We start from the raw sequence: 13800 nt of genomic DNA on the forward strand, positions 1-13800 counted from the left end.
GTATTCCCTATAAACTGGAGATTCACAGAACACCCTAACAAACTCAGGCACACTCAGTGGGGTTACATGGCACTGAAAGGATCAGATAATTGGCTTAACTACAATAAGAATGAGTTGAGCAAGGGTAATTATCTTTGGATATATGGCGGTGAATGAATCGGATCAGAGGCACAAAGCATGTCATACTCCGATACGATAGGTGGCGCTGTACATATTTCAACTATTGCTAATAGAGCCACTTCCGGTTGACCCCTTCAACACCAAACTCAGGCATTTGAGAAAATGGCGAATGAAGAGCAAGATGAAGGTACGTCCCTCTATGTTTCGTTTGTGATGAGCATGCTTATTGCACAAACGTGATGCCCAACGGCGCGTTCTCCATCGCGTTGTTTGTTTCTTTCTGACGGCGACAACAACAGTAATATCGTCTCTTCCGACTTCCGGTTCCCAATCCCGGGAAAAAATCTCGAGCATGCGCCAAACGCAAAGTCAAATTCACCACGTGCTTCACCCGTCGACAAGCACGTTTATTTTGACTTTCAACCGAGTTATCTCAGGGTCTTAATCTGATCGCGAGAAACTCGATTCGACCCAATTTCTTGTCAGATTAAAGTGTCTACATGAACTTAATAACTCAATCTTATTGCAATTATCTGATCCTTTCAGTGCCATGTAACCCCACTGACTGTCAAACCATCTTGGTCCCACTGACAGAATCAGCAAGTAAACTGCCCAGAACTCAGTGGTCGCTGATATTCATCCAGACTCAAGAAGCACCCTACTTTGCTGTTTCTTCAACCAGGACCCCACAAAGACATGACAGACTCTACGGACTGGATTTGCACACATGTCGCTGGGATGATTTTGTTTTTGACAAACGAGGTAATTTATTTTTTTTCTCATGACAGACAGTTATTAAAGAGGGGAGGGGGGGGCTCTGAAGGCCATAGCTGGAGAAACAGCATGCTGTGTGAGATAGCTCTGCAACGGTTCATCGCAGGGAGACGGGTGCGGAGGGAGGGGTTCAGCAATGCGTTTGGCTCCTCTATGGGTTACTCGTGTCCTGGCAGAAGCACAAGAAAGCAGAGACAGGCTGGCGATGGGAGAGAGGGAGAGCCGATATCTTACCTCGAAATCCAGCTCAGAGTACCGTACTCTTTTCCTCTGGAAGAGGAGGGGGCAGGGGGAGAGAAGACAGCATCAATGACCACCCCTCGACCACTTTTGAACTTTTGGCAGTCTTTGTGGACCTGTCAGTGCCGTCGCTCAGTAAAAAGAGCAGGACTAAAAATGCACTGGTAGACCGCCATGACATAGATATTAGGAATACCAGCAAGAAGCTAATTATTCACTCTAGTTCGACGGAATGAGATTAGCACAGTGGAATAACCCAGAATTACAATGAAATAATAATAAATTCCCAGGCTCGCATGCTCTCAAACACAATCATTTTTGAAGAATTTGTTTCGAGACGTTACGCTTAACAAAAAGCAGCAAAAAAAGAATATGAGAAATGTTTTTTATACCCAAATCTCATTTGGACTCTACTGCTCTCGTCCTGAGTGTCTCTGCAGCTACAGCAAGTGGCGAACAAACCGCCAGTTTGACAGCTGCAGACATTTCCAACTCATCTGGCCCTGACATTGCACTGAATTGCATTCCGTCTCTGACTTCCTATCTGGCTCTCGCTGTGTGCCAGATTTGCATTTGGCAGGGAGGGAAACCGCTCTCCACAGTTAGTTAAAAGCTGCATTCACTCCCTCACAAAGGGCAGAGCCGCTGATCTGACGCTGCGGCAGCCAAGGTTCTGAGAACGTAAAGACATCCAAGGAGATAGACACGCAGGTTTCTGAGGTGTCCGCTTCACTTTGTGAGTTCGACCATTGCAGCTACAAAATAACCCCCCAGAAAGCATGTACTCCCCTCCTGCTGTGAAATCCTTACCTTAAACAGAGAAATTCCACAACCGAGTCAGCTTTGTGACACGGCACACATGCAACATGCATATGCATGAGCTGTATATTGCATGTTTTGGTGGGGACACACATAAAACAGTCATTTAAAAAAAAAAAAAAAAGACATACTTCTTTTGTGATTTACCATCGTCGTAGCAAAACGTGTTTTCCATTTGTAGGCGTGCGCGTTTCTTCTTAGGGGGGTTACTATTGTCATATTTAAATTTCTACCTTCCTCAATCCTTTGATTGGACCATTTGGGGTTCGCATTTAAAATCAACAAGGGAATTGAAGACTAAAAGTACATCTGTGGGATTCCTCCATGACAGCCAACACGTTTCAACTGGAGAGCAAAACATTGCGCTGATTAAATCTTGAGAGACACACACTCTTGATATCCATCTTCAAGTCGAGCACATTTAAACAGGTGGAAATTACGGCAGTAAATTACAGCCAGCAGGCTTCCCTGTAGCTTCTTCTTCTTCTTCTATCTTTTTTTCCTTTGGTATTCATGAGTGCACTTTCTTGACAGTGATCCTTTATGAGTTTTAATGACTCGTCCTCAGCTCTAAATGAGGCATCTGCACTTTTCAGTGAAAGTGACGTTTCCATCTCTTCAATCAACCTTGTGAGTAAGTAAAATACCGCTGGGGGGGTGGTGGATATCCAAAGTCTGTGTGTCTATGTGTCAATGTTGCTGTGCGCTTTATGGATGCCAATATAGTTGTGTGTGTGTGCATGTAGAGTTACAGTGGGCTGCAAGACATTCACCAGGGGTATTTCCTCTGATCCTGTCTCTCTCAGTCCATCTGCTGTGCCACCTTGTGCGGTTAGGAGGGGGTATTGCACACAGACAGCATCTCACTCGGCTCACACGGAGACGCTAAACTAATAAGAAGCTGCCTGTCATTACGAGAATGAGTCATTTCAGCGCTCATTGTCTCAGTCAGCCGCAATAAATACTACTCAGCCGAAAATAATAGCAGCTGTTATATGAGACGTGTTTTTAGGCCCACAGTCGTGCAGTTATCACAGCACTGGGTGCATTGTTCCTGTGTATGATAGACAACATGTCTTGGGAACTGTGTAGTTTGAAGTTAGAGCTGACTCGTTTGACAACAGGACTCGTGGAACAGTCCGTGCGAGCCGCACAAACCGCATTCTCTCTTCTTTGTGGTGATGTGGAACTCAACAGTATTAAGTGGAGAGTAGTAAATGACATCCTAGTTATCCCCTGGTAAATGTACATATTATCTAAATAAGGTTTCACTGTCCCCGAAATTCAAATCAGTTTGCTGTAATGGTTTTCTTTAAGCGGCGGATATTTTATGCGCATGGTGCTGTTTGCAATTTCCTGTTTAAAACACTTGCAGAGAGAGAAAATGACATCAAATCATTGGCCCTCGTTTGCAGAGTGCTTCCTCCCACTGAAATCCATCCCTGTACCATCTCTTATGTAAGCTCACCAACACATCTCTAATTGTAAAACATGAGCTCAGGTCAAAGCGGGTGTGAAAGAGCTCAGGCGCTATTTGGAAGCCTTCTGCATCACACAACCTCTTACCCACCTCTAGAGATCCCGCTGAGACGCCGGTGTTGGCATTGGTGCTGCCCAGATTGCGCGGCAGGGTCCTGGTTCTCTCCACTGTAGTCCCCCCTGTGAGAATCTGTCTGACCGACGGCCTCTGTCCCTGCTTCAGATGGAGAGAATGCCCGTGGGAATGCATGTGTCCTCCGTGGGAGTGCACAAGCCCACCCTGAGCCATCAAGTGGCCGTGCCCATGGGGCATGGTTTTGATCGTCCCGTAGGAGCGGTTGAGGTTCATGGTGAGGTTCATGTCGCCCACGCTCGACGGCACAAAATCCACCGGGTAAGCCTCGCTCTCAGCAGGGTGGAGGGTCAGAGGAGAGGGAGGTGGAGGGAAAGGAGGATCCTCCACTGCGATGTTGAGCGGCTTGTCCTCTCCCCCAAGTCCCAGGCCTCCTCCCTGCGAGGAGGGCCCCGGGGGTTTGAGACTAACCGTCCTGCGAGGTAAGACCATGTAGTCTCCCTCCCCTCCTCCGCTACTTCCTCCTCCACCTCCACCCCCACTCCCTCCACTTCCTGCACTTCCATCCTGGGAGTTATTGGAGGATGTAGGCGGGCGAGCCCAGCCCAGGCCACTCTCGGTGCACAGGTAGATAGGAGCAGCGCTGCGTTGTTGCCCCTGCTGTCTGTGCTGGTCCATGTTCACATCCTTCTTCACTGGTGTCTCACTGAGCTCATTGAGGCCACCTAAGGTTGGAACCTTGTGGACAAAAAGGGAAGATTTGATGTATGCACAAATCTACTAGATACTTCTGAGATACAACTACTAAAGTTGAGATATTCACAATGTGATTTGTCAAGAAACATAGCCTTTAAACCTGTACCTGTACAATGAGGTTTGGAGGTGGGATGTTCCCAGGGAGGGAGCTAAAGTTGATCCCAACTCCCCCTTCCTGATGGGCTGCAAGTTTGGGATCGTCCTCGTCATCCAGTGATATTCGAGACAGCGTTCCAGTGATGGTGGCTGGGTTACAGGTGTTGACCTCTTTGAAAATGACTGAAGGAAGACGAGGGGGAGGCACAAGAAGTTGGAGAGACAGGGTGAGAATTGGAGAGTGGCAAGGGACAGGGGAGGAGGAGTTGTTCACACAAGCACACAAAAAAAAAGAAAAGCAGAGGTGAAGAGTTTTCTCAAAGGGGAAGGTATGGGGAAGAAAAAATTTTGAGACAGAAAGTGGAATGGATTTTGAATGAATAGAAATTCATATATCATATAGCAAAGGATCGATGACTAGACAGGCCAGCAAAACGAAGACAGGTGGCATAAATCAGTTACTGACACTGAAATTTGTTTGCTGCAGTGTTGTAGCCTGGAGACAGATAGCATCTCTAAAGAAAAGTTTCACTTATCACTTTTTGTTTTTCATTGCTGACAGTACACAAGCCGAGTTTTATCCGTGGCACTGCGACCTTAAGTCTCACTCAATCTCAAGATTTGTCCGTGAGCGAGAATTTTATCATCTTTGAGAATCCGGCTTGGTGCAAAATGCTGTGTGCTTCAAATGAAATGGAAGCTCATTCCCATGCGACTCCCTTCCAATATCTTGCACAGTAGCTTGTTTTTCTCTGCCCTGCTGTCGCACATCAATGTGAATCTCTGTGTTTTAAGCCTCAATACATGTGCATAGTTTGTATGTATGTGGGTATGTGTACATTTTACAATAATGTCCCAATGTCGCTGACACAACACAAAATTATTCAGCGGTTTCGGGTTAGTTTCCATGCATGCTGTTCGGGAAGCTGTACATTTCTGGAGCAGCTACAATAAAATGAACTGAAGCCGAGTTTCCACTGTAGGAACTGTGTGCAGGCATGAGGCGCTACAAACAATTACAGGAAGAGCACGCAACTCAACCTCACGAGGTGGCGTGATGACAAAACTAACTGTGACATCACATCAGAGAATGCCAAATAAATGGAAGTTAAGAATGTAACCACAGATGTGTGAGACCAGCCCCCATCAGAAGGAAAGTCGGTCAGAACATGCACTGTTAAGACTGCCTGCTTGTTCCAGCTGTGGAAAACGGCCTCATGACATGCTTATAAGAGACTATGTTTTCTCAGAAGTAGCATCAGTCCAGCAGCACAATTAAACCGATATCAAAGCAAACTATCTACATTCATGCTAGTTACCAAGCTCATTCTGATATATATTGCATACAAATAGACATACATAATGGATAAAGAGCATATTAATATTTACTCTGCGGTCCAAAAATTCAATTCAAGACCAAAGCACGAGCCACAGAGCAGTTTTGTTCTAACTGCATTGATGAAACTGAATGTCAGGCGGCATGTTTGATCAAAAATTGAAGCTTAATCCTGCTGTGAGTCAGCACAGCTGCAAGCACACTGGCTGAGCACAGACCCTACTTTAGCATTTTCTTTGTTTCACCATCCTTTTGGTGCAAATGGATCAGACAGGTTGGGACGGGCTTCGGGATATCCGAGCAATCTGAGTTCTGCATCAAAGATCTGCATCAAACGGTGGAGTCTCAGAGATGGACCTATAGACGAATCCGACACTTGTTTCTTGTTGTGAAATGCCACCGCCAATTTTAACCTTAGTCAGCAGAAGTCCCTTCAAAAACTGAAAGTACTGTTCCTTTCTGTCCTTTACAATTTGGATGCCAAATTCGTGTGCAGAATAACACTAGCCAGAATTACTTGCTGACACATGGTCCTTTATAATGTACTGTAAACTCAAAAAGCTTCCTCTCACAGCCGCAGACGTTTTTAGATTACAGCCGGATCAATGCCAATAATGACTTGTTGGCAAAACAGCTTAGACGACAGTGGTGACATTTTTACTTCAGCCTACAACCCCGGATTCGTCTATAGGAATTAATGAAGTCTAAGACGGATCAGGCAGTGTTAAGTAGGTCAGTTGGGTGCGAAACTTACATGGGTGTCCTCTCTCTGCAGGGGTGGAAGGGGAAAGTGAATGTGTTAATAGATCAAAGCACAACACACAGTTGACTGCGGTACATTCGTAACACAGCCAAACGCCACTGTCGACTAACCAGTGAAGCAGACCTGAACACACTGAGGAGTGTTATTATCATGCACAATTAAACACAGACCCATCCGCACATATGCTTGCTAAACACGTATTGGGCAGAGTCAGTGCGATTGATAAGGCATAGTAATTTGAACATAACCAAGATGGAGAAGATGTAGCACATCAACTCCTGTCATTTCATCAGCAAGCGAGGGATGTAACAGCTTGCAATGCTAAACGTGTGCTGGGTGATAAGGGAGATAAAAGAAAGGAGACAAAGGGACAGAAGGACTGAGACGTCAGGTTGATGGAAGGAGGGCTCACCTGTTTGACAAGCCAAGTCCACATCCTTCTCAAAATCCGTCTGAGGAAGAGAGGCAGGGCAGGGAGAGAGGAAATATGTGAGTGTGTGCAAGTACATTTTCTACATTAGCAGCAGCAGTGGTCCAATGAGTGATTGGATCTCAAATGGTTACGATGTATCCAATGACTCTGATTCTACTTCAGAAAAAGATAGGATCAGTTGCCATGGCGACAACTCAGAAAAAAAAAAGAGGTTGCCTTAAGTAATTCTTGAAATCTCCAGCTCTCATTTCTTCATAATGAATTTGCCGAAAGCCTTTTAAAGCCAAAGAGAACAGAGAAACAGGCGAAATATCCTGTTAGTGCAAACGCAGTACTGCCATGTTCACTGTTTGTATCACAGCCGAGGATCCAAACACAGACTACAGAGAGAGTAGCAGGCTTTGGAGCTTTTGCGAGCTAATGTTACTGTATGCCTCATCAGTCTCCTCGCTGTTGTGTGAATGGAAACACGGAGAGAAATATACACAAAAGCAAAACTATTATCTGCTGTGCCAGTTGAAGCAAAACTTTGCCGTCTCCTGGCTGTACTGGGAAAAATACATTTTGTAAAAATACAAATGTTTTCTGCATTTCACACACACCAGCAACCTAAACACAAACTCACACAACACTGAGTTGAACCTGTACTCGGTATTCAGAGTTTATGTAGATGAGGTATTTTGGGCACACCTAGAAATGATCTGTATTCACAGTGGAATCCAGAGTGGCACTTCTCCTAGGGGTAAAAAAAAAAAAAAAACACTCTTTGACCCGATGGAGACTGAGCTGAATGACGAACTGCCGCCTCAAAAGCGGGCACCGCTCACATTTTTGTAAACTTTTGCAAAAAACGAAGCTCATTGCCATGCAGTTGTTATCGTCACTACTCTCACCACAAAGCCTCCCTCCTGTCCTGTGGGATTCACTTACAAAAGCTTTTGTTTAGATAATAAACTACAGATTTTAGAGAGTTTGAGCATGCCACAGAGACAAACAGAAGAGGAAAGGGGTAGATGAAAAATTGAAAGAGAGAAGGAAAGAATGTATGCAAGAATGGTCTCACAGGAGCAGAAAAGCTCTTAGTACGCTAATCACCCGCAGCACCATAAATGGGTCTTTACTAACTGGGCGGATGAGAATTTGAAATACATTTTTTCCTCTTTTAACCAAATAATAATTAAAAAAAAATACTTTTGAACTATTATTCCCTGACTATCCAGTAGCTCCACGGGTGAGGTAATAAACATCAACTATCTTTCAAAACATCATTTGGAAACACTTGTAATGCGCAGCATCCCAGATTGAGAGAAAACTTTATACATTTACATTTACTTAATTACAAAGCACATACCAGTTACTTGTTAGCTACACCACAGCTATTCCTACTCACACTTATAAGGTGCAATATGTACAATAAAAAGAAAAATTAAGTTGAAGGAACAACAATTTCTTTTCTTTCTTTCTTATATCCGGCTGTCTTGCTGACAGTCAATTTAACGGATTAAATACTGAACACACACCCATGCTGGTACACTAAGCTAATTTACAGAAGCTTATTAGCTTAACTTAGTTCAAAGACTTAAAAGTGGCAAAATAGCTTGCTTAAGATCTGAGGTAACCGGTTTGTTAGTGTATAACAAACATAAGCAAATTCTCCCCTGATGGATGCCTGGCCACCTGCCAGAGAACGCTAGACGACAGAAAGTTCCGGTCTTTGCTTATTTTGTTAGTTCCAGACAGACCCTAGCAAGTTGTTTTTATATTTTCCAGATTTGCGCTAAGCTAAGCAAAGACAACAACTTCTTATTTGAACCTATGAGTGGTGTAAATAAGTTTTCCGAAACATTTCCACATTTAAATATCCGAATTCCAGAAAATTTCTCAATACTAATCAGTGTAATGGTGCATTTCATTTTGCTAACTTGTCATACCCTAATTAACTTTCTCTAGTTTTTTCCAACAAAACATTTTCTGGTTTTGAAATTATATTTAAATACAGCTGCAGCTAGCTATAATGTGACCCATGTTGCTCGTGCAAGCCACCAAGTTAATGTTTACTGGAATGCCACGAATGCAACGAGGTTCAATCCACTGACACAGTTAGTTTTTAGATTGTTGTTTAGACCACAAAAAGCAGTATGGACTTACACTACAGCTAAATTAGCCAAATAGAGCTAGCTACCACAGCTATAATGTTAGCCAGTTCATAAAATTATGAGAAAAACACTGTACTTTATGTAACATTACTTATTATAATTTTTTACAATGAAATGACAGAGCTTGTAGCAAACCTGACTAAACATTCAACAGCTAGTGTACCTTTTAGGAGAGAAATGAAAAATGCCTATTTATTGTCAAAAAACGGTTCAAATATTCCTTTGATATTCCTAATACTACTTTACATATTGCACCTTTTCTTCTTTCTACTAATGACTTTTCTACATGTGACATACTGGTCGTTTGCTGATGTGATCATGGGCGTGGTTCTGAGTATTGTTGAGTATGGGATAATGCTCATATGTGAGGCTGTGGTCCAGCCCGTAGTTGCGGTCGGTGCGGGTCAGACTGTGGTAACAGGCTTGCTGGTATGTCTGGTGGCACGTCGGTGGGAGCGGCTGCGGGGGACAGCCCAACAGGCACGTGGGTGTGTTGTGACGTGAGGCGTGCTGCTGCCCACAGACGCCCGCACACTTCTGATGATGTAAAAGAAAGTCATTTTCAAAAAAAGATGAAAAACATTAAGTGGAAATGTTTGAGGGATAATGCTAACGCTGTTTCATAGAGTGTTAATGAGAGTTCAGCCAATCAAGTGATACTTTAAAGATGTCTTTCACTCAGCTTTAAAGGGATAGTTCGCCTCTTTTGATATGAAGCTGTATGACATCCCATTTTAGCAAAATTATTTATGAACATTGACTTACCCCCTGCTGCGTCCTGTGAGCCGAGTTCCAGCCGAGTTTTGGCGTTGACGAAGGTAGTCCAGCTAGTTTGCTAGGGTCCCGAAAATAAAGCGTTTTGCTTCTCAAAACGATATGCGTTCAAAAGAGTAATACATTTGCATCACAAAATCGTTAGCCAGAAAAACTCAGACCTCACAATCGCTTGGCGCTATTTTTGCCTCCGTTCATATCAATGCATTCAGCCACCTAGCGATAGCCGCCCCTGTTACGGTGTTTACTGCTCAGAACCAGGGGACTGCTGGGTCTGCACTTCAGTCTGCACAGTTTACACAGCCCGTAGTGATACGAAGGGAGAGAAAAAATAGCACCAAGCGATTGTGAGGTCTGACTTTTTCTGGCTAACGATTTTGTGATGCAAATGTATTACTCTTTTGAACGCATATTGTTTTGAGAAGCAAAGAGCTTTATTTTCGGCACCCTAGCAAACTAGCCGGTCTACCTTCGTCGACGCCAAAACGAGGCTTGAACTCGGCTCACAGGACACAGCGGGGGGTAAGAAAATGTTCCGAAAAAATATTGCTAATATGGGATGTCATACAGCTTCATGTCAAAAGAGACGAACTATCCCTTTAATGCTTAGCAAAAGTTTTCAACCTTTATGACGTCTCCAAATGTCAAGAGTTTACCACGGTAATGAGATTTTCTCTGAATGTGGGTAGGGCACCTGAGAGAACATTGTTCACTGTAATTATGATGCTGATATAACTGGGGGCGTTCTCAGTAAATTATCTATCACAGTTAATGTTGACAAGAGTGTTGTGCCTATCACAACGGTCCTCAGTGCGTATGTGCAGTCTGAAAAGGCACCTTTAAATCATAGCTACACATTTAAACAAAAAAAACTAAACAAGTGGATTATCATCAGTCCTCAAATACAACAGTCAACCGGTCAGCAGTGCAAGCCGTGTGCATGATGTGAATTCATGAAACCGAAAATGAAATAAGCGCAGTCAGACTTTAAATGAAAACAAAGAATGTGTCGTCATGGCCTCACTGAGCAGAATGATGGCTCCAAAAAGTTTAATCTTGATAACCTCGGAGGAGCATTCACAAACCCATAAACATTACCGCAAACAGCTCTGAGGGACAAATAAAGGGAATGCGGATAAGAGCCGCTCACACTTGTGGTGTGACCGCACTGACATTGAGGCATTCAAGTCTCAGTGATTTATCACATTATTAACTGCATTTGGAAGGCACAAAATAACCTTATGGGAGCTTTGTGTGCGCTCTTTAAATAAAGATGAAGAAGTTTAGGGAGGAAGTTACAAACAAACAAAACCAAACAAAAACGAACAGCGCTGAAGTATTAGAATTAGAGTCACACTGGTTATGTTTCGTTTTCTTTTTCATTTGTACGAAGACCCGAACAGACTGTGAGGATTTTAAAAAGCTTTCAAACAATGGCAGAATCCCAAAGCGCGATTTGTGCAGTTATGGCTTTACAGAAAGTTAGTTTCAGGCTGGAATCTGGAAAAAATCTGAGCGCATTCTTCATGGGGATAATGACAATGCATAATGCATAAACATTAATGAATTCCTGTCAAGGTAAACAAGGTTGAAGGGGGGAGGGGGGGGTAAAAAAAATAAGATAGAAAGCCAGGCATGAATTTTCATAACTTCCGTAAGGGCAATCATTGCAGGAAAACTCCAGCCCGTTAGTGTGAGGCAGGTGAACGGTAATGTGGGATGAAATGGAATGCTATTCACCATGATCTGCACCTGTCCATTCTTGCAGGAGTCTGGGGAGTTTTCGCTGTCATCTTTACATCCCCCCATTCGACAACGCACCGCGTCTTGCACCTGGGGGAGGGGGTAAGAGATGCCGGAGAGGGGGGGTGAAAACAGAGAGGAAAAGGGGGGGGGGGGGGGGGGGCAGAGGAAGAGATGATGCAAAGGGAAGAAGTTAGTGAAGGGACTTCAGCTCGTTTGGTAAATGTCGGAGCAAGGGGAACTTGTTTTGAAGTTTTTTTTATTATTATCATTATTATTCTTTATCACTGCAACAACAGGTGGATTGTAAATGTTAAAATATGCGAAAAGGACAAAGTTAAAGAAAAAGCCATTTGTCTCCCAAAGTTGCTCAGCTCATAGATGATCAAACAGTCATTGGAGGGCTACAGAGAGCGCATAGTAGTACTTCAAAGTAGTCCATCTGAGCTCAGTGGCTTTAATTAAATTCAACAGCACGGCATACAGATTTTCTAACCCCGGGGCTTTCATAGTGCCATATTGTTTTTCTTTATCTTCCCACATACTGCACTGAAGTAAACTTACACCAGCCCACTGGAAAAGCTCAAATCAAATGCGTCTCTGTGCATTATCTCTCGCAGCAAACCCCCCAGATTCTTTTCCTGCCACCAGGCTCTCTGTTATAGATGCTCCCACTACTTTCGGAGGTGCAGCCTCATTTCCCAGTGTTCCCGCTGTCAAATCCCGCCATCTCATGGGTGCAAACAAGAGCGTTTGTGTAAGACGTGGAACAAGAGGTCCATTCTCATCGAGTAATCTCGTCTCTGCAAAGGTGCATGTGTGCGCTGCTGCAAATGGAGGATTGCATCCCCGTCTGATTAATGCTGCATGGATGAAACTATTTGATTCATTGTTTCCTTTTGTCTGTCACTTCCGTTTACATCCGTGCTCATCCTCAGCGGCGCTTGCTTCCTGCGCTCCGAGTGTACCGTGTGTGTGTGTGTGTGTGTTGGCTGTCAGTGCAGCTCATTCGAACTTCAAAGAGAAAACCCCTGTATGCTAATCTACCTCTTTCTCCGCCTTTCTCCTCCCTGTTTCCTCCTCCCTTACTATGACCCCCTGCTTTGATCATGACTCACGCACTTCCTCACAGATCTCGGCATGCATTTTTTCTTTCTTCCTCCTCTTGTACTGAAAACTCCATCAGAATTTACAGTGGCTCTCTTTCTTCACATCTCTTAGACTCTTCTCTGGCTGTCTCCTGAACACAAAACCGGAAGCGTCGCTGATGCTCATCATCTTACTCCCCCCACCCCCCACAGATCTCAGCAGGTTGTCTGGCAGTGCCTTTGGGGTCCTCACAATCTCCACCAACACCCTTTATGTAGAGGATGCCGTTGCGGTGCTCTGTATGGTGCCACACTGTCTGCCATGCTTTTTTTTTGGTCTGTAATATCACACTTTGTGGTGTCTTCTATCATGTTTGCTTCAGTAATACTTCCCTATTCTCCTCCGTGTTTCCCTCCTCCCTGCCCGTGGTGACGCACTGCCTTCTGCCTGAGCTTGGAAGGATTTGCGCTCAGGCTCTTGCAGGGGATTTTCACACATTTACAATAAATAATTCCTGGATTTACTGTACACTGATCCCTGCCGCTTTTGTGATATTGATTTAACGTAGCTAAGCATTCGGAGCATTTAAAGATTCACTTACACCCTACGTGACATTCAATATCCTAATGATCTCTTGGAAAGAGCCAAAGCTGTGTCTGTAGCGCACAGTTACGAGCAACAGAAGACACAAATACAGTTATGGGAAACTGATGACATTATGAATCCATTACTTGTGACTAGCAAGTGTGTGTGTGTATTCATTGGTATGTCTCAAGGGCATGAATGTAGTACATGTATGTGCATAATGAGCTGAAAATGCTGGATCCCCGGGGGCACAGCAAAGCCTGTGGCAAACAGACACCAGGGGCTATTAGTTGGGGACTTATCGTCTTATACCATACAATATCTTAGTAAGCTCCTTAAACCAGACTCGGATCAGTCGGACAATAGCGCTCTATCGTACTGCATTATGAGAAAGAAGCTCCGCAACATAGGACATAAATACCATGCTAATCCTTCTCATCCGCTCATGCTCTGTCACGGCCTGAGACTGACCTGGAAAATAAGGTGAACGAATCCTACCTGGGAATGGGAGCGTGCGTCGCTGAGGAATCGAATGTATAATAACAAAGCGTGCAGAATTGACCC

At 44.1% G+C, this 13800-nt stretch overlaps 1 protein-coding gene across 13 annotated transcripts in view; it reads right to left on the bottom strand.

Annotated features, from left to right (window-relative positions):
* The window catches only part of adgrb2 (adhesion G protein-coupled receptor B2), a 253955-nt gene that overhangs the window by 20773 nt on the left and 219382 nt on the right, over positions 1 to 13800 (bottom strand). For 6 of the 13 annotated variants that reach the window (XM_075449014.1, XM_075449016.1, XM_075449017.1 and 3 more), the window contains 7 exons: positions 11560 to 11652; positions 9343 to 9582; positions 6869 to 6908; positions 6448 to 6462; positions 4368 to 4540; positions 3524 to 4243; positions 1129 to 1164 (listed from right to left, as the gene is read on the bottom strand). In XM_075449014.1, coding sequence (XP_075305129.1) covers positions 1129 to 1164; positions 3524 to 4243; positions 4368 to 4540; positions 6448 to 6462; positions 6869 to 6908; positions 9343 to 9582; positions 11560 to 11652 — 1317 coding nt within the window. The remainder of the gene's footprint in view (positions 1 to 1128; positions 1165 to 3523; positions 4244 to 4367; positions 4541 to 6447; positions 6463 to 6868; positions 6909 to 9342; positions 9583 to 11559; positions 11653 to 13800) is intronic. The other 7 variants (XM_075449024.1, XM_075449021.1, XM_075449020.1 and 4 more) reach the window with 5 other exon arrangements.

This window comes from Odontesthes bonariensis, chromosome 18 (assembly GCF_027942865.1).
Source record: "Odontesthes bonariensis isolate fOdoBon6 chromosome 18, fOdoBon6.hap1, whole genome shotgun sequence".
In the NCBI taxonomy this organism is placed as follows: Eukaryota; Metazoa; Chordata; class Actinopteri; order Atheriniformes; family Atherinopsidae; genus Odontesthes; species Odontesthes bonariensis.